General features: G+C 30.7%; 5 protein-coding genes across 5 annotated transcripts; all 5 read left to right on the plus strand.

Moving 5' to 3' along the window:
• The first annotated feature begins 1,343 nt into the window (after nucleotides 1–1,343).
• Nucleotides 1,344–2,462, plus strand: LOC110823432 (hevamine-A-like). The gene has a single exon (XM_022053811.2). The coding sequence runs from the start codon at nucleotides 1,366–1,368 to the stop codon at nucleotides 2,302–2,304; it is 939 nt and encodes a 312-aa protein (XP_021909503.2). The 5' UTR covers nucleotides 1,344–1,365; the 3' UTR covers nucleotides 2,305–2,462.
• A 2,552-nt stretch (nucleotides 2,463–5,014) lies between these two features.
• Nucleotides 5,015–6,020, plus strand: LOC110823226 (hevamine-A-like; the record flags this gene model as incomplete). The annotated part of the gene is made up of 1 exon (XM_088211525.1): nucleotides 5,015–6,020. A coding segment is annotated over one exon (789 nt), but the record flags the coding sequence as incomplete, so codon positions are not given.
• Nucleotides 6,021–7,177: 1,157 nt separating this feature from the next.
• LOC110823227 (hevamine-A-like) lies at nucleotides 7,178–8,271 on the plus strand. Its single transcript, XM_022053574.2, has one exon. It carries the CDS (start codon nucleotides 7,208–7,210, stop codon nucleotides 8,135–8,137), a length of 930 nt encoding a protein of 309 aa, XP_021909266.2. The 5' UTR covers nucleotides 7,178–7,207; the 3' UTR covers nucleotides 8,138–8,271.
• A 2,673-nt stretch (nucleotides 8,272–10,944) lies between these two features.
• On the plus strand, nucleotides 10,945–12,267 carry LOC110825220 (hevamine-A-like). The gene has a single exon (XM_022055674.2). It carries the CDS (start codon nucleotides 10,951–10,953, stop codon nucleotides 11,908–11,910), a length of 960 nt encoding a protein of 319 aa, XP_021911366.2. The 5' UTR covers nucleotides 10,945–10,950; the 3' UTR covers nucleotides 11,911–12,267.
• Nucleotides 12,268–15,641: 3,374 nt separating this feature from the next.
• On the plus strand, nucleotides 15,642–16,787 carry LOC148239703 (hevamine-A-like). The gene has a single exon (XM_088211240.1). It carries the CDS (start codon nucleotides 15,664–15,666, stop codon nucleotides 16,591–16,593), a length of 930 nt encoding a protein of 309 aa, XP_088067366.1. The 5' UTR covers nucleotides 15,642–15,663; the 3' UTR covers nucleotides 16,594–16,787.
• The last annotated feature ends 2,875 nt before the right edge of the window (nucleotides 16,788–19,662 follow it).

Raw genomic sequence — 19,662 nt, forward strand, 5'->3', positions numbered from 1 at the left:
TAAAAAAAAAAATTTCTGAATATCGGATAATATGTATAATAATATGTATCATAGTTGGTATATATATATTTTTTTAAAAGAATAAAGGTAAAATTCATTACACAAGTACGCTTTCATAGTTAAATAGAACTTGAAAAAACGAGATTATAGGCTAAAATTTATCTTAATAGATTGTTTAATCGTTGTTTTTAACTTTAGTTTATACTATTCTTTTATTAAAAAAAAAAGAATTTAAAGATATAAATCTCTTAAATTAATCTCTAACTAAATTAATAAATTACGTTACGTGAAAGTACAGTCGAGTAATACTTTATTTATGGGTAAAATTAACATGATAATTATTTATTATTATTATTATTATTATTATTATTACTTGAGTAAATAAAGCATTTCCTCCATGTGACAGTATTTTTAAGTCGAGTGCGAGTGTTGAAAGTAAAAAAATTATTGACTACTCGTGGCATAAGTAGTTGAAAATATAATCTTTTAAACTACTGTTTGGGTTGTCTCGAAGAAGGAAAAGGAAGTTTTTGTCGAAAGTGCTGAAACCGATAACATTTCTTCAAACTCTTTTATTATTAATATTATCTTAAAGTATCAAGAAGCTCGAGACACTTATCGTAATTAGACGGAACATATTGATCTCTTGAGATAACTCACATGAGTTGGGAGAGAATGGTCCAAGCTTCGTATAGATGCTCGTCACATGTTGATTTATAATATGTGATTGTTAGTAGGCTCGTCGGGATAAGGATAAACCGAAATTGAATGATATTTTATTTGAAATGGTATAACTTTAATTTCTTGATATACATACATATATACATATATGTATGTATGTATTTACTTACTATTTTTCGTACAAATAATCAATTAAAGATAAATAAAATATTTGTATGAACCTAGAAAAAGAATGAAGACATACATGGGAGCTGGCGCAATGTACGTAGGAGAATTAAGAAAGTGAATGATCGAGATCGACAAGGACAAATGGGGGGCCCACGCCACGTGTCAAAATCATGATAATTAACGTGATAAATTAGAATTATTTTGTAAATTTATCTAATTTTTTAAAAATATTTTAAATATAATTATTTATTAATTAGAGAAGTGATATTGTATTATTTTATTATTAAAAATTAATTATATTATTATTTTATAAATTTTAAATTTTTATTAATATGCATGCCAAAAAAATAGAAGTCTTTTATTTATTTTGTTTTTTAATAAATAAAATATTAGACTATATTTTTATAAAGAATTATAAAAAGCACGTGCTTTAATTATACATCATAAGGAATGATTCGCGTCTATAAATACCCAACAAAGAAGTTGATGGAAACCCAAGAAATAAATCAAAACAAAATGGCAAATACTTTTAGACTTACGACCACTCTTTTTCTTCTTCTTCTTCTTCTTCCTCTACTAGCTTTCTTCCAAACCTGCCATGGCGAATCACCTGGCATAGCCGTCTACTGGGGTCAAGACGGTCGCGAAGGAACCCTAACACAGGCTTGTACCAGCGGCCTCTATTCCTATATCATCATAGCTTTCATTTACGAGTACGGCAGCTACCAACCCCCTAATGTTAACCTTGCCGGTCACTGCACTCCGTCCATCAACAACTGCAAGTTCATTGGCCCGGAGATCACTGCTTGCCAAAACCTAGGAATCAAGGTCTTAATCTCCATTGGTGGAGCAAACGGTCAGCGTCAGTCCCTCGCCGATGCTGGCGATGCTAAATATCTCGCCGATTATATTTACAATAATTTCTTGGGTGGATCCGCCTCCGACCGTCTGTTCGGAGATGCTGTATTGGACGGCGTTGATTTCGACATGGAGTCGCGAAGTTCATATCTTGACGATCTTGCTAGGTACCTGCATGAACATAGTACACCGCAACGAAAGGTGTATCTATCGGCGGCTCCACAGTGTCCCTTCCCTGATGCAAACATTGGAGCTGCACTTAACACAGGGCTGTTCGACTATGTTTGGATTCAGTTTTACAACAATCCTCCATGTCAGTACAGTGGGAATAGTCAAAATCTTATTGCATCATGGAATGTATGGACGTCGAATATAAATGCACGATATTTCTTCGTGGGATTACCAGGATCTCCTCAAGCTGCAGGAAGTGGGTTTGCTACCCCCACCCAGATTTGCAACGAAATTCTTCCTGAGATAAAGAAATCAGAAAAGTATGGCGGCGTAATGATTTGGTCAAGGTATTGGGACAAAATCAGTCCAGAGATTATTAACTGCGTGAAGGGATCAAGCCTGATCAAATCTGTCGCTGAGTATTAATCCACCACCTGAGTAATATTGTTAAATAAAATTAAGCATCATGAGATAATGCTTAACTATCGTGATAATATGAAGTTTGTAATGACCCTCATGGGGAAATTTACCATAATAAGATCCCTCCATGTAGTACTTATATATACAGTATATTAGTACGTTAATTCCCATGTCCTGTATACTTACTTACTTACATATACAGTATATATATTTAAATATGATGTCATAATTCTGGCTTTTCCTTCTTATTCTAAATATTTTGAACCATTTAGTGAATTTACGAAAAATACGAGGACAAATTTTTTGATAAAAAAAAAATTAAAAAACAGAAATTCATGAATAATTATTTAATATATTTTAGCAGAGAAAGTGTTTCCAAATCTGAATTTTTATTTTTATTTTTATAAAATAAAATATTTCTTCGATTTAATATTCTTAAATGCGATTTTGATTCGATGTTAAATCACTTAATCTCTAATAAAGTTGATGATTTTTTTTTTTGAGTTTTTAATTGGAGAATAAACTTGCTTAATCGCGGACAAGATTGAGTTTGCGACAGTATTTTTGAGTCGAGTACCGGCGTTAAAAAAATTTCATATTTTAGTGTCTAAAGAAAAAAAAATTACTAAGATAATTTTAGGACAAGTGTGAATGCTTATGTTATAGGTAGCTAGAATTATCTAGAAGAAGGAAAATGAAGCTATTTTTGAAAGTGTTGAGAGTAAAAAATTACTTACTGTATTTGTGTTTCTGATCGGGACTAACAATTGGTATCAGAGCGTGGTTATCGTGACCATTAACAAGGAACCGTATCGAGGGCTTGGAAGCGGGACTTGACAGCCTGCAAGATAGCTTTAGCCACATGGAGCTGGGATTGACAGATCGAATGCGGATGCTGGAGGAAAATTTCAGATTCTCCGAGCGTTGGATTTTTTTTTTTGTTCTAAAATTTGTAATTTTAAATGAAAAATTAGAAATTAAATAAGGGAAAATTTTGGTAAAATAAACTGATAGAAATAATTAGAAAATTAGAAATTTAATTCAAAAGTGATTGGAAAATAAATAAAAAAGTAATCGTGAGACTTGTATGTATGGAATTAAGGGAAAATTTGTAGAATATATTAGGGAATTTTTGAAAAATAAAACAAAGAAAAAATTTGGAATCGTGCATGTGAAAAATGACGAAAAAAATTATGCAAAATGAACTTTAGGAATTGGAATTTTCGGATTTTTATTTGAGTATAAGCTAGCTTGGTTAATTAAGAAGAATACAATTAATAAGAGATTAAGATTTAATTAATCGAGTAGTCCAGTTAAATCCGATTCATCTAATTTCCTAGGAGGGAAAGTCTTTGGTATTAGAACATCTAATAGGATGTAAATATTGTATTTGGTTCCCATTATGGAATGATATTCGGTGTTCCTGGGGAACTGAATGTTTGGTTCATGTTCTTAGCCAAGAGCGTGGACATTGGCGACATGAGAGAATGAGTGGTATAATATATATATATATATATATAAATTATTTTTCTAAATATTATTTACATTTGATTTGGTATTTATATTTGGTACTCTCGTTCACAATAGTAGTTGGTGTCTCAATAGTAGTTGGTGTCTCGCTTCTACGAAATAGATAAAAATAGATGTAAGTAATTGCACACATAGATTTGACAATGTAAATCTAATTAAAAATATTAAGCAATGAAAAAGACTTAAGAAGAAGAGTCAATCCGATATGTATGAGTTAGGGTATTTGTAATATGGTATGGTATATTTGGCATTTGGGTAAAATTTGATATGATGTGCTCAGGCACTTTGAAAATATAGATTTGGTATCGATATTTGAGAAGAATCTATTTGGTACGTTTAAAATATTTTTAATCCTACAAGTGTTTTTATAAACTGCATTTAGTTACGTTTTCAAACGTATTTGTATGATTTCAATATTGTTTCTCTTACCGAATCTCTGGAATTCATTCCAATCCACTCCCTTAGATGACTTGACATGTCTTCCGGCTGATACGAGTCTGGAGCACTCCAGGGACACCTACGAACTAATGAAGGGTTTTGGAGTTTTTGTTTTGAGATTTTTGTGAGGTTAATATCTTTTGTGAGGATTATCTGTACATTTTGTTAAATATAATTGATAACATAATGTTTCAGTGTATTGTTTTGATAGTTTATAAGAGATATATATTTTTGCTGTTCAATTATTAATATAATTTTATCTGTTATTTTCGACGTGAGTGTCAAGCTGGCATCAGGGCGTCACAAATTTTTATAAAAATAATCAATGAACGATGAAAATTATATAAACTAAGAAAAAACAGTAAAAGCATTTCTAACAAGGTAAAAATACACGAAAAACAGCCTCGTTCTAATAAGAGAGAATAGGGAGGGAAGAGTGTATTTGAATCCACTTATTGTGTAACACATTTTTTTCCTTTTTCTTTTGATAAAAAAATTAAATTGATTTTTCACAGTTATAAAATATTTTTTTTACTTAAAAATATAATAAATTAATTAAAATTTAATATAATTTGATTATTATAATTTATATAATGAAAAAATATAGTATATTAAATATATATGATATGAAATGGTTCGCATCTATAAATACCCAGCAAAGAAGCTGATGAAAACCACTCTTCTTCTTCTTCTTCTTCTTCTTCCTCTTCCTCTCCTAGCATTCTTCCAAACCTCCCATGGCGAATGACCCGGCATAGATGTCTACTGGGGCCAAGACGCTCGTGAAGGAACCCTAACGACGGCTTGTAACAGCGGCCTCTATTCCTCTATCATCGTAGCATTCATTTACGAGTACGGTGGTTGCCAACTCCCTTCCGTCAACCTTGCCGGTCACCGCAACCCAGCTGACAACGGCTGCAAATTCATCGGCCCAGAGATCACCACTTGCCAGAACCTAGGAATCAAGGTCTTAATATCCATTGGGGGAGCATATGGTCGTCGCCAATCCCTCACGGACTCTACTGATGCCAAATATCTCGCAGATTATATTTACAATAATTTCTTGGGCGGATACGCTCCAAACCGTCTGTTCGGAGATGCTGCGTTAGACGGCGTTGATTTCGACTTGGAGTCGCCAAGTTCATATCTTGACGATCTTGCTAAGTACCTGCACGTATATAGTACACCACAACGAAAGGCGTATCTATCGGCGGCTCCACAGCGCATCTTCCCGGATGCGAACATTGGAGCTGCACTTAATACAGGCTTGTTAGACTACGTTTGGATTCAGTTTTACAACAATCCTCCATGTCAATATAATGGGGATAGTCAAAATCTTATTGCAGCATGGAAGAAATGGACCTCGTCGATAAATGCTCGATATTTCTTCGTGGGATTACCAGGATCTCCGCAAGCTGCAGGAAGTGGGTATGCTAACTCCACCCAGATTTGCAAAGAAATTCTTCCTGAGATAAAGAAATCAGCAAAGTATGGCGGCGTAATGATTTGGTTACAAAATCAGTCCCGAGATCATTAACTGCATGAAGGAATCAAGCCTGATCAAATCTGTCGCTGAGTATTAATGCACCACCTGAGTAATAATGTGAAATAAAATTAAGCATCATCAGATTAATTATCACGATCATATGAAGTTTGTAGTGATCTCATGGGGAAATTTACTATCATAAGACCCCTCCATGTATTACTTACATATAATATATTAGTACTTTGATTCCCATGTCCCATATACTTACTTACGTACATTATACTATCTATATATATATATATATATTTGAAAACTCTCATTTTAGATATGATTTAACATTGCTAATAAGAATAAAGACTTACATATTTTTTGGTATCTACACTTTTTGCTTTATTTAATTTTGTTTTTTATACAATTTTTTTTTCTTCGTTTGGTCCTTGTACTTTTAAAAACTATTCGTATTTACCCATATTTATTAGTTTTTGTTATCTCCGTTAATTTATTTATTATGTATCATCAGAATTAACATACGATATAATTTATTTATTATATATTTGTCATTATACAGGAATATATATATATATCTTGGCATCTAAAAATTTCTGAATAATTTCTGAGTATTTGATCCTATGTATAATAATTTATTTTAATCAACTCTGACTATCTATATTTTAACAGTAATATAAGATCATAATTGATATTTAATTTGGAAACAAAATTGAGGATTATGAAATCTAATAGTTTGGTGTCTAAAACAAAAATGACTAAAGTAATCTTAGCATAAACGTAAATACTCATCGTATCGGTAGCTGAATGATAATCTTTTCGACTATTGGTTGGATTATTCGGACGAAGAAAATGAAACCCTCTTCAAAAGTGATAAGAACGATAACATCTCTTACAACTCTTTCGTTATTGGTACTACTTCAAAGTACTAGAAAATTTAAAAATTTTATCGTAATTTGATAGAGCAAATTACTCCCACGAGATATTTTTTAGTGGGTCGAAAGAATCTCTTTCTAAATAGTTTAAGTTTGATACACATACTCCGAACGTGGTGACTCGGGCATGAGTATAATTTTAATTTCTTAATTTTTTTTTGCTATTTTTCACAGAAAAATAAGAAACTAAAGATGAGGGGCTGGTGCAAATGTAGGTAGGAGAATTAAGAAAGTGAAGATCAACAAGGATCAATTGGGTTCGCGCCACGTGTCAAAATAATAAATGGATTGGAACTGTTTCATGGATTTACGTTAACTATTAGAATATTTTTTTTGTTTTGAAAGTTTGTAATTCATATATGTTTGCTTACAAAATTTTATATTATTATTTAGAAAATTATACATCAAATACTGGCAGGACATGAACAGAGTACGTGGTTTGAACATATGATTCACATCTATAAATAGCTAGCGGAGAAGTTGATGAAAACCCAACAAACAAAACCAAAACAAAATGGCAATTAACATTAAACCTACAGCCACTCTTCTTCTTCTTCTTCCTCTCCTAGCATTATTCCAAACCTGCCATGGCGAATCACCTGGCATAGCCGTCTACTGGGGTCAAGACGGTCGCGAAGGAACCCTAGCACAGGCTTGTAATAGCGGCCTCTATTCCTATATCATCATAGCTTTCATTTTCGAGTACGGTGGCCACCAACCCCCTTCCGTCAACCTTGCCGGTCACTGCACTCCGTCCATCAACAATTGCAAGTTCATCGGCCCAGAGATCACCACTTGCCAAAACCTAGGAATCAAGGTCTTAATCTCCATTGGTGGAGCAAGTGGTCAGCGCCATTCCCTCACCGATGTTGGTGATGCGAAATATCTCGCCGATTATATTTACAATAATTTCTTGGGTGGATCCGCTCCCGACCGTCTGTTCGGAGATGCTATAATAGATGGCGTTGATTTCGACATGGAGTCGCCAAGTTCATATCTTGACGATCTTGCTAGGTACCTGCATGAATATAGTACACCGCAACGAAAGGTGTATCTATCGGCGGCTCCACAGTGTCCCTTCCCTGATGCAAACATTGGAGCTGCACTTAACACAGGACTGTTCGACTATGTTTGGATTCAGTTTTACAACAATCCTCCATGTCAATATAATGGGAATAGTAAAAATCTTATTGCATCATGGAATGTATGGACGTCGAATATAAATGCACGATATTTCTTCGTGGGATTACCAGGATCTCCGGAAGCTGCAGGAAGTGGGTTTGCTAACGCCACCCAGATTTGCAACGAAATTCTTCCTGAGATAAAGAAATCAGAAAAGTATGGCGGCGTAATGATTTGGTCAAGGTATTGGGACAAAATCAGTCCAGAGATTATTAACTGCGTGAAGGGATCAAGCCTGATCAAATCTGTCGCTGAGTATTAATCCACCACCTGAGTAATATTGTTAAATAAATTAAGCATCATGAGATAATGCTTAACTATCGTGATAATATGAAGTTTGTAATGACCCTCATGGGGAAATTTACCATAATAAGATCCCTCCATATATTAGTACTTTGATTCCCATGTCCTGTATACTTACGTACGTACATATATACTATATATACATATATATACATTTAAAAAAAAATATGAAGTCGTAATTCTAGAGTGCAGTGAAAGGTCAATTCAGATCGTCGCCTTTGCGTCTCTCTTCTTCCCTTCATATTCTCACTATTTCACCATTCCTAAGTCATCTTCTTCGTCTTGTCAAGGTGAAATCATGTTGAGGACTGGTTCATTTCCATTTCTTCTTGCTTCCCCAGTGGTCATGTGTCCCTAATGCGACAGCCAAATGTCCTGTCAGAACCAGTGAGAAAGGATATTACCTCCCAAAAGGAATTCTATATAGCTTGTGACTTTGATTAACATTTCTTAATTTGATAATCAAATTTAAATTACAGTTAAAAAAAAAACAAAGATATTATCTCCCAAAAAAATATAAATATTATTATTTTATAAATTTAAGGTCTTATTTAAATTTAATATAAGTTATTAGGTTTTTTTTTTTTTTGTAAATTATGATTTTACCATGATAATGGATATATATATATATATATATCTTAGCATTTAACTTCTTACTACAACTTTTCGAATATATAATTTCTGAACATGATGTAAAATAACTTATTTTAATCATGACTACATATATTTTAACATTATTGCAAGATTATAATTGATATTTTTTTTCTTTTAAAAAGTTAATTAAGGTAGAATTCATTGCACAAATACACCTCCATAATTACAAATGAGTAGCAAAATAGTAATACTATATAAACATCATAAATGAACATAATAATTAACATCTTACTAAAAGATTAAGCAAAATTTATCTTTTAATATAATTAATGAGCTTTATTAATTAAACATGCTAAACACCAAAGTGTTTTACTGTTGAATCACTTAATCTCAAATAAAGTTGATTTCTAGTTTTTTTTATATAATTTTTAGTTCGAAAATAAATTTATTTGATTTAAAACAAAATTGAATTTATATCAGTAGTTTTAATCGAGTGCTGACCTACAGAGTTAAACGTTCGAGAAATATAAAGAATTTTGGTATTTAAAACAAATATTGCTTAAATAATTTTAACACAAATATCAATACTCACAGTATAAATAACTGATATGTGATATTTTCTACTATTAGATTATATAGAACGAGGAAAATGAAGTCATCTTCAAAAGTTACCGAGAATGGTACCGGTTCTTTCATTATTAATATTGCTTTTAGGTAATGGAAAACTTCGAATATTTATCGTAATTATACGGAATAGAATGGTCGTTTTAAGTATCTTTCACCGGATTAAAAGACCCTTTTTTTTAATGATGCAAGTTTAATACAAATGTTTTGGATATATTAATTTCGGGTATGCGATTACTAGTAGTTTCGGTAGGATAGCTCCAATAATTAAGTGATATTTTATTTGAAATACAATTTTAATTTCTTGATAATATCTTTTTGCTATTTTTTTTAAAAAAAAACCAATTAAAGATGAAAATTATATAAACCTAAATCAGATAAGGAGATGGTGCAAATGTACGTACGAGAATTAAGAAAGTGAATGATGGAGATCGACAAGGACTAATTGGGTTCACGCCACGTGTCAAGATGATTAGCAACTTTTGAAGTCTATTAGAAAAACGTGACAAATTAGAACTATTTTTTTTATTTAAAAAAATATTTTATAAATATAAAATTTTAAAGACTTAAACAGAAAATATTAATATTATTTTACTAATTTTTTAATTTGAACTATCAACTCTATATATCACATATTTATATAAATATTAAATTACGTGAGATTTAGATAAGATTTAAGAGAGAAACGAATTTCGAAATACTTAAAATCATACAAAGTTCGTGATACTAAAAAAAATTTAGTTCGAAACTCTCATTGAGATATGATTTCATATTGCCAATAAAAATAGGAGGCTTAAATATTTTTTTGATATCTATAATCATTTTATTTTATTCGATTTAGTCTTTATACAACTTTTTTTACTCTTTTGGTCCTTGTACTTCAAAAGTTTGTTCGGATTAGTCCGTATCTATTAATTTTTGTTATATTGTATATCATCGGAGTTAACATGTAATTTTTTTTTTTGGAATTATTTTATGAATTTTGTAACTTTTAATATATTATATGTATTATGGATTTATGTAATTTTTAGAATATTATATATATATATATATATATATATATACCTATTCCATAGTTGAATAAGTGTTATTTTCATTTTTTTTTATGAAAACATGAATTTGAATTAAGTTATCTAACTTGTAAATTATGTTTATATTTTCAAAATTTTGATTCTATTATTTTATTTTTTTAAAATTAAATTTTAATTGTTAAAATTTATAAATTTTTCTTAAAAAAATTTACATATGATAAATTTATTTAAATAAAAAATATAATCATAATAAAATATTTATTTTATTAAAAAATATAATAAATTTATTAAAATTTAGTATAATTTATTTACTATAGTGACATACGTTAATAAGTTAAATATTTAATATAATAAATTAAACATTATAGATTATAACTATATGTTTTAAATATATATAATGTAGAATAATGATTCACATGTTTTTTAATATATATATATATATATTATAAGAATGAATCACATGTTTTTTAAATATATATAATATAGATTATTCATATCTATAAATAGCCAGCAAAAAAAGTTAATGAAAACCCAAGAAACTAAGCAAAATAAAATGGCAAATACTATTAAACTCACAACCACTCTTCTTCTTCTTCTTCCTCTCCTAGCATTCTTCCAAACCTCCCATGGTGAATCACCTGGCATAGCCATCTACTGGGGCCAAGACGGTCGTGAAGGAACCCTAACGCAGGCTTGTACTAGCGGCCTCTATGCTTATGTCAACATAGCCTTCATTTACGAGTACGGCGGTTACCAACCCCCTTCCGTCAACCTTGCTGGTCACTGCAGCCCATCGATCGACAATTGCAAGTTCATTGGCCCAGAGATCACCAAATGCCAAAGCCTAGGGATCAAAGTCTTCATTTCCATTGGCGGAGCGAATGGTGAGCGCCAGTCCCTCACGGACCCTGGTGATGCCAATTATCTCGCTGATTATATTTACAATAAATTTTTGGGTGGATCCGCTCCAAACCGTCTATTCGGAGATGCTGTATTAGACGGGGTTGATTTCGACATAGAGTCCAGAAGTTTATATCTTGACGACCTTGCTAAGTATTTGCATAAATACAGTACACAGGAACGAAAGGTGTATCTATCGGCGGCTCCACAGTGTAACTTCCCAGGTGCGAAAGTTACAGCTGCACTTGCTACAGGCCTGTTCGACTATGTATGGATTCAGTTTTATAACAATCCGCTATGTGAGTATAATGGGAATAGTCAAAACCTTATTGGATCATGGAGAACATGGAGCGCGTTAATAGATGCCCGATATTTCTTCGTGGGATTACCAGGTTCTCCGCAAGCTGCAAAAAGTGGGTATGCTACCCCTCACCAGATTTGCAAAGAAATTCTTCCTGAAATAAGGAAATCAAAAAAGTATGGCGGCGTAATGATTTGGTCAAGGTATTGGGACAAAATCAGTCCAGAGATTATTAACTGCGTGAAGGGATCAAGTCTGATCAAATCTGTCGCTGAGGATTAACGCACCACCTAAGTAATATTGTTAAATAAATTAAGCATCATCAGATATTGCTTAATCATTATGATCCTATGAAGTTTGTAATGACCTCCTGCGGAGATTTATCATAAATAAAACCCTTCCACATATTACATATATATATATATATATGTTAGTATTTAACCCTTTTTAAGTCCCATGTCCTATACACTTACGTACGTACACACACACACACACACACACATATATATATCAAATCACAACAATAGAGCGCAGTGAAAGTTCAATTCAGATGGTGGTCTTTACCTCTCTCTTTTCTCCTTTATATTCTCGCTGTTTCAAGCTCATACATAGATCACTCGCATTCACTCCTTTACCTCTTTCTCTTTCTCTTTCTCTATCATGGTCTCTGTAACAAAGTTTTTTTCATTGATGTGGTTTTTTTTTTCTTCTCTTCTTCTTTAATTTTTATTTAGAAACTCGCAAGATTATTTTTATATTCTTTTTTCTGTTGATTAACAGTTCCTCATATTCAGATTTAAATTAAAAATAATGAACATTTTAGACTGTCATCTCTACGTATCACAGATCTCTATATATATATATATATTAAGTTACATGATTTGGATAAGATTTGAGAGAGAGAGAGAGAGAGATGGTTTTTAGGTATCTGAAACTGTAGTAAGTTCATGATATTCCAAAATATTTGTGTAAAAATCATCATTTAGATATTATTTGGTATTGCAAATAAAAATAAAGGTTTTTATTACTTCATTTTATTCGATTTAATCTTTATACAATTTTTTTTTCGTTTTTTTGGTTCCTCTACTTTTAAAACGTGTTCGCAATAGTTGTTATTATCACCGTTAACGCATTTTATTACGTGTTACTAGAGTTAACATATGGTATCTAGTAATTTGATGTAATTTCAATAAAAAAAATAAAAATGTAAAAAAAACTCATAAATATGCAATATTTATTACATGGACATACTCTAACAATCTCAATTCCAAAATTCTCACAGTGTAAATTTATATTTAAGATGTAAAAAAAGATAATAGTTTATAACCTAAACAATCTGTTAGTAATTGATATTTCACCGTTGTTTATTGCAATATATGTTGCACGATTTAAATTAGATTTAAAAAAGAGATGAATTTCTAAGTATTTAAAATTGCAGAAAGTTTATGGTATCACGAAAAAATTTGTTTCGAAGCTATTATTTAGATATGATTTAATATTGTCAATAAAAATAAAAAACTTAAATATTTTTTATATTGGTATAATTTTATTTTATTCGATTTAGTTTTTATACAAAGTTTTTGTTTTTTTTTATTTCTATACTTTCAAAAGTAGTTCGCGTTAATTTATGTTTATTAATTTTATTATTGTCGTTAATGCATAAAGTACGTGTTATTAGAGTTAATATATTATATAATATAATTTGATACTTAAAACTACATGAAGTTTATGATACTACATAAAAAAAAAATTTGTTTTGAAACTCTCATTTAAATATAATATGACATTGCCAATTAAAATAAAGACTTAAATTTTTTTGGTATCTGTATTATTTTATCTTATTCGATTTAGTATTAATACAATTTTTTCATTTGATTTGGTCTACGCTTTCAAAAGTTGTTTGCATTAGTTTATGTTTGTTAATTTTATTATCGCCATTAACGCGTTTGTTAAGTGTCATCAGAATTAACACGCAATATTATTTAATTTGATACTTTTTTTTTTATCAAATGTCACATAATATCTGACATATAAATTATAATTTAGTTTTTAGTTATTATCAACAAAAAAATTAAAAACATAAAAAAAAAATCTCACAAGTATGAAAAGTTTACTAATTGGATACACTCTAACATCTCATCCCGGAATTCTCATAATGTAAATCTCATATTCAAGATTTAAAAAAAGATAATAATTTATGAACTAAACGATTTAATGATAACCAATACTTAATAGTTATTTGTTGTAACATAATTATGTGGTTTAGACCAGATTTAAGAGAGATGAATTTCTAAGTACTAAATTTGCAAGAAGTTCTCGTTCCTATAAGAAGATTTGTTTCGAAACTCTCATTCAGATATGATTAGACATTGCCAATAAAAATAAAGACTTAAATATTCTTTTTGACATTTATATTATTTTATTTTATTTTTATACAAATTTTTTGACTCTCATACAAGAATTCTCACGATGTAAGTCTTATATTCAAGATCTGAAAAGAAAGATAATATTTTATGAGTTAAATAATTTATTAGTAACCAATACTTCACACTTCAAACCGCAAGAAGTCTAGATCCTACACAAAAATTTGTTTCGAAAATCTTATTTAGATATGATTTGAAATGGAAACAAAATTAAAGGCTTAAATACTTTTTGGTCTCTATACTATTTTATTTTATTCGATTTACTCTTCATATAATTTTTTTTAAAGTTATTCCCATTAGTCCGTATTTGATAATTTTTTGTTATTGCCATCAACATATTTGTCATATATCACCATAGTTAACATGTGGCGTCATTTAATTTGATACTAATTACGCTGCGTTCCGAATAATATGAAATTTATATCAATTTTTAATTAATTTTATTAAAAAAATATCAATTTTTTTTATAAAATAATAAAAAATTGATACCATATCAAAATTAACGATAAATCATATTTGAAAAATCTTAAAATTATACCAATCAAGAGTTATTGAGCTACAAAAACTTACAATTCTCTAATCTCAAGAATTATTTCAAAAATAAAGAATTAAAGATAGAAAATTATATAAATCTAGGAAAAATAAAGAAAGGGTTTGGAAGTTGGTGCAATGTATGAGAGTTGACAAAATGGACGGCCGCGATCGTGGACCAATGTCACGTGCCGAAATGATAATTTATTTATTTTTATTATTTTTTAAACAATCATGAGATTTGCATGGAGAAAATATAAATAATTTTATGTAACTAGGTTAAAAAAATTTATCTTACTTGAAGTACGGGTCGAGTAAATCTTTATTTATGAGTAAAATTAACGTGATAATTATTTATTATTATTACTTGAGTAAATTAAGAATTTTCCTTCTTTAAATATACTTTTTGAAACCACCATTATTGAGGTAATAATTTTTTTAAAAAAATCTAGACATGTGTAAAAATTATAATAGATAAGATATTTCACTTTGAAATCTATTACAAACACGTGATGAATTTAGAATATTATATATTTGAACTATTATATGGATTTGTATAACTTTTAAAATGTTACATATGTAGCTAATCGAAGTTGTGTTTTCATTCTTTTTTATGAGAATACGGGTTTGAGATAAACGGTTTAATTTGTGAATTTATATTTGTCTCTTTAAAAATTTGATGGTATTGTTTTATTTTTTAAAAAATTAATTGTATTATTTGTTATTGTATAAATCTCAATTAATTATTAAAATATATAAATTTTTATTAAAAAATTATATATGAATAACAAGCGAATGCATGCAATTCTATGAAATGATTCTCGTTTTGTTTTTGTTTTTTTTATGTACATTTAAAATGTTTTGACGATTAAAAAAATTAAAAACTTTTTTAATAAATTAAGTCCGAATTCAAATATTATACGTTATCTGTTACCACTTTATTAATAGAGTATATTTTTTAAATATATATTATATAGAATGATTCACATGTTTTTTTGAAGTATATATTATATGGATGATTCATATCTATAAATAGCCAACAAAGAAGTTGATGAAAACCCAATAAGTTAATCAAAGCAAAATGGCAATTAACACTAAACTTGTAGCCACTCTTCTTCTTCTTCTTCTTCCTCTCCTAGCATTATTCCAAACCTGCCATGGCGAAACACCTGGCATAGCCGTCTACTGGGGTCAAGACGGTCGTGAGGGAACCCTAACACAGGCTTGCACTAGCGGCCTCTATTCCTATGTCATCATAGCCTTCATCTTTGAGTACGGTGGCTACCAACCCCCTTCCGTCAACCTGGCCGGTCACTGTACTCCGTCCCTTGACAATTGCAAGTTCATCGGCCCAGAGATCACCACTTGCCAAAACCTAGGAGTCAAGGTCTTAATTTCCGTTGGTGGGGCACGTGGTGATCGCCGGTCCTTCACGGACTCTGGTGATGCCAAATACCTCGCAGATTATATTTACAATAATTTCTTGGGTGGATCCGCTCCCGACCGTCTATTCGGAGATGCTGTATTAGACGGCGTTGATTTCGACATGGAGTCCCAAAGTTCATATCTTGACGACTTTGCTAGGTATCTGCACGGATATAGTACACAACGACGAAAGGTGTATCTATCGGCGGCTCCACAGTGTATCTTCCCAGATGCGAACATTGGAGCTGCACTTAATACAGGGCTGTTCGATTACGTTTGGATTCAGTTTTACAACAATCAGCAATGTCAGTATAATGGGAATAGTAAAAATCTTATTGCAGCATGGAAGAAATGGACCTCGTCGATAAATGCTCGATATTTCTTCGTGGGATTACCAGGATCTCCGCAAGCTGCAACTGGGTATGCTACCCCCAGCCAAATTTGCAAAGAAATTCTTCCTGAAATAAAGAAATCAGCAAAGTATGGCGGCGTAATGATTTGGTCAAGGTATTGGGACAAAATCAGTTCAGATATTATTAAGTGCGTTAAGAGATCAAACTTGATCAAATCTGTCGCTGATTATTAATGCACCACCTAAGTAATAATGTTAAATAAAATTAAGCATCATCAGATATTGCTTAATCATCATGATTATGTTTAAGTTTGTAATGACCTCGTGTGGAGATTATGTTATAAATAAAACCCTTCCACATATTACATATATATATATATATATATATATCTGTTCGTACTTTACCCCTTTAATTCCCATGTCCTATATACTTATTTACGTAAATCTATACCATTATATATATATATGTATATCAATTCATAATTATGGAGTGCAGTGACAGGATCAATTCATATGGTCGTCTTTACCTCTCTCTTCTCTCCTTCATATTCCCACTGTTTCAAGCTCAGACATAGATCACTAACATTCACTCCTTTACATCTTTCTCTTTCCCTTTCTCTTTCTCCTTCATGGTCTCTGCAACAAAATCTCTTTAATTAATTTGGGTTTTTTCCCTTTTTCCTTTTCTTTTTATGATTTTCATTTTAAAAACCCACCATTCTTCGGTCATCATCTTCTTCTTATTGAGGTGAAGTCATGTTGAGGACTTCTTCCTAGTGTTCAGAATATTGGGTTAGGGAGGCGGCCGAGGAAGGATATTGTCTCCCAAAAAAAAGAATATAATGTTATAACATCTCGAACCTCAATGTCAATGGGTACGAACGTTAACATTATATTTTTAATTATTGTAACAGATAAATATTAAATATGTAGCGAAACTATATTTTAATACATATATCTTATGATTGAATAATTATTTATTTACATATAATTGAAATATTTAAATTAATTTACAGTATTAAAATAAAAATTAATAAAATTTTCTTCGTCATATTCTTTTGATCTTTGTCTTTTTCTGACCTGAACGAGGTGAATTGGGGTGAGGTTCATGAGGTCAGTAAGAAAATTATTATTAATAAAGACTTACATACATACATTCTTGTAATATGTAAAATATAATAATATTTATAATTAAAAAAATGTCAAATAAAATATTTTAATTAAAATATACAACAAAATAAACCATCACACGAACACATTCTAATCCTCACTCTTTTAACCTAATTCTTATTCTCTTTTCAAATCACATTCACACTCGAAATATCATAATACACTCAGAATATCACATCTAAGGTTTTATCGTGCGATACTATTTATATCGTCATCGAGGAGATGCGAAATGGATCCCCCCATCTCATGGATACATACACACACATAAATTTTATAATGGCCACAGTAGATACATTTGTTAAGTGACCAACACTCACAAATACCTATCCACGTCTGAACTAGACTTCAAACTTTATCTATGTGCAAGTTCACCATACCCGCTGAACTTCAGCCACACATGCACCCTCCTCTTCTTGATTTAGACTAATGAGTAGGTATTTAGGGTTCTTATACTCTACATTTTTTTCAAATCTTTCTCATTTCTAATTCACTTATTTCTTACCTAAAATCTTAATTTGTATGCATAATTAAACACAAACATATACATACAAAATACATAATATCATCACGCATATCAGAGCTATATATTTCAAGTTACTTTCTAAATCATCTTGTACCAGATCACATAGCAAGCGCATGATACTCAAATTTCTCGCACAATTGTACCAAATTACACAGCAAGTACAATGCACTATATATCTGCATCAGATCACACAGCCAGTGCAATGTACCCAAATTTCATGCGTATATACACTGGTTATACATTTCACATGCACAACAAATGTACACACATTTTAATACATACTAATATATTATAATACAGACATGTACCATCACTACATATCTCACACAGAGTATATATTTATATTCACACACACATAAGCTCTACTGATATATTCACACAGGTTCATACTTAAACATGTATGCACAATTACACATAACATAACATATAAATATTTATTCATGTATTTGTTCTTATCAGTTCTGTTCTTATCAATTCTTATCATATTCATTGTATATTTTTATATATATACACATGCCTAACAATATATTAAACATACTTCATAAATATAAACAAATACAAATTAGATATACTAATTATATTTCTATTATACTACACATACATTTAAATATTCACGTACAATACACTATATATATATACATTTACATAAACATATACTTTATGTATTCATACGGAATATGCATAATTCTTACCTATGGTGTGATCAAGAAAGGTTTGAAAAATTTTTCTATCTCGATCTACAGTCCTCTCGGAAATCTGAATACCGTTTGAGTAGTTTTTCTCGTTTATAATAAAAAATATAGATTAAATTATGAATAATTTTGAAAACTATATTACATGAAATTAGGAGCGAATTTTACCTTCAGACATGCGGTCCCAGTCGCCAACGTCACCACATGCCATTATACGCGTGTCACCGAAAATGTCAGACACTGATGATCGAATCAGCGCGCGTTGTCACATGGGTGCACCAACATCATATTTGGTCGCCATCCCTCCCTTTTTCTTCTTCAATTAATTTTTTTCTTCCTTTTTTTTTCTTTTCTTTCATCATTTTTTTTTATTTTATTCTTTTTTTTATCATTTCTTCTTCTTCTTTCTTTTCCTTTCTTCTTATCTCTCTCTCTCTCTCTCTCTCTCTCTCTCTCTCTCTCTCTTTCTCTATTTACCTGACATGATTCTTCTCTCTCTTATTCTCCTTCTTTTCTGCCTTTTTTTTTCTTCTTTTTCCTCGTGGCTACTTCCTCTCTCCACCGCCGCATGCGCCATGGCCGTCGTGCCTAATTTCCTTTCTCTCTCGGCTACTGCATCATGCAACGCAGCGAGACCCTTCTTCCTCGGTCGTCGATGTTGCTCAACCCTCTTTCCTCTCACAGTCGCATCTCTCCCTTCTTGATCTCTCATCTCTTTCTTTCTTTTATTTGTTATTTAATTACATATATCTATATATATTTACCACTTGAATTTTACATATATATATTTGCCGTCCCTTGAATATTACAAATGTGATGATATCGAAGATAGAGAAAATAAAACTTTACATGCCTTGTGATTTGATTAGCAGTAAGTTAATTTTTTGTGAACTGCGAATATTTATTCAAAAGTATAAA

Source organism: Carica papaya, chromosome 9 (genome assembly GCF_054855325.1).
Source record: "Carica papaya isolate Zhongbai chromosome 9, ASM5485532v1, whole genome shotgun sequence".
NCBI lineage: Eukaryota > Viridiplantae > Streptophyta > Magnoliopsida > Brassicales > Caricaceae > Carica > Carica papaya.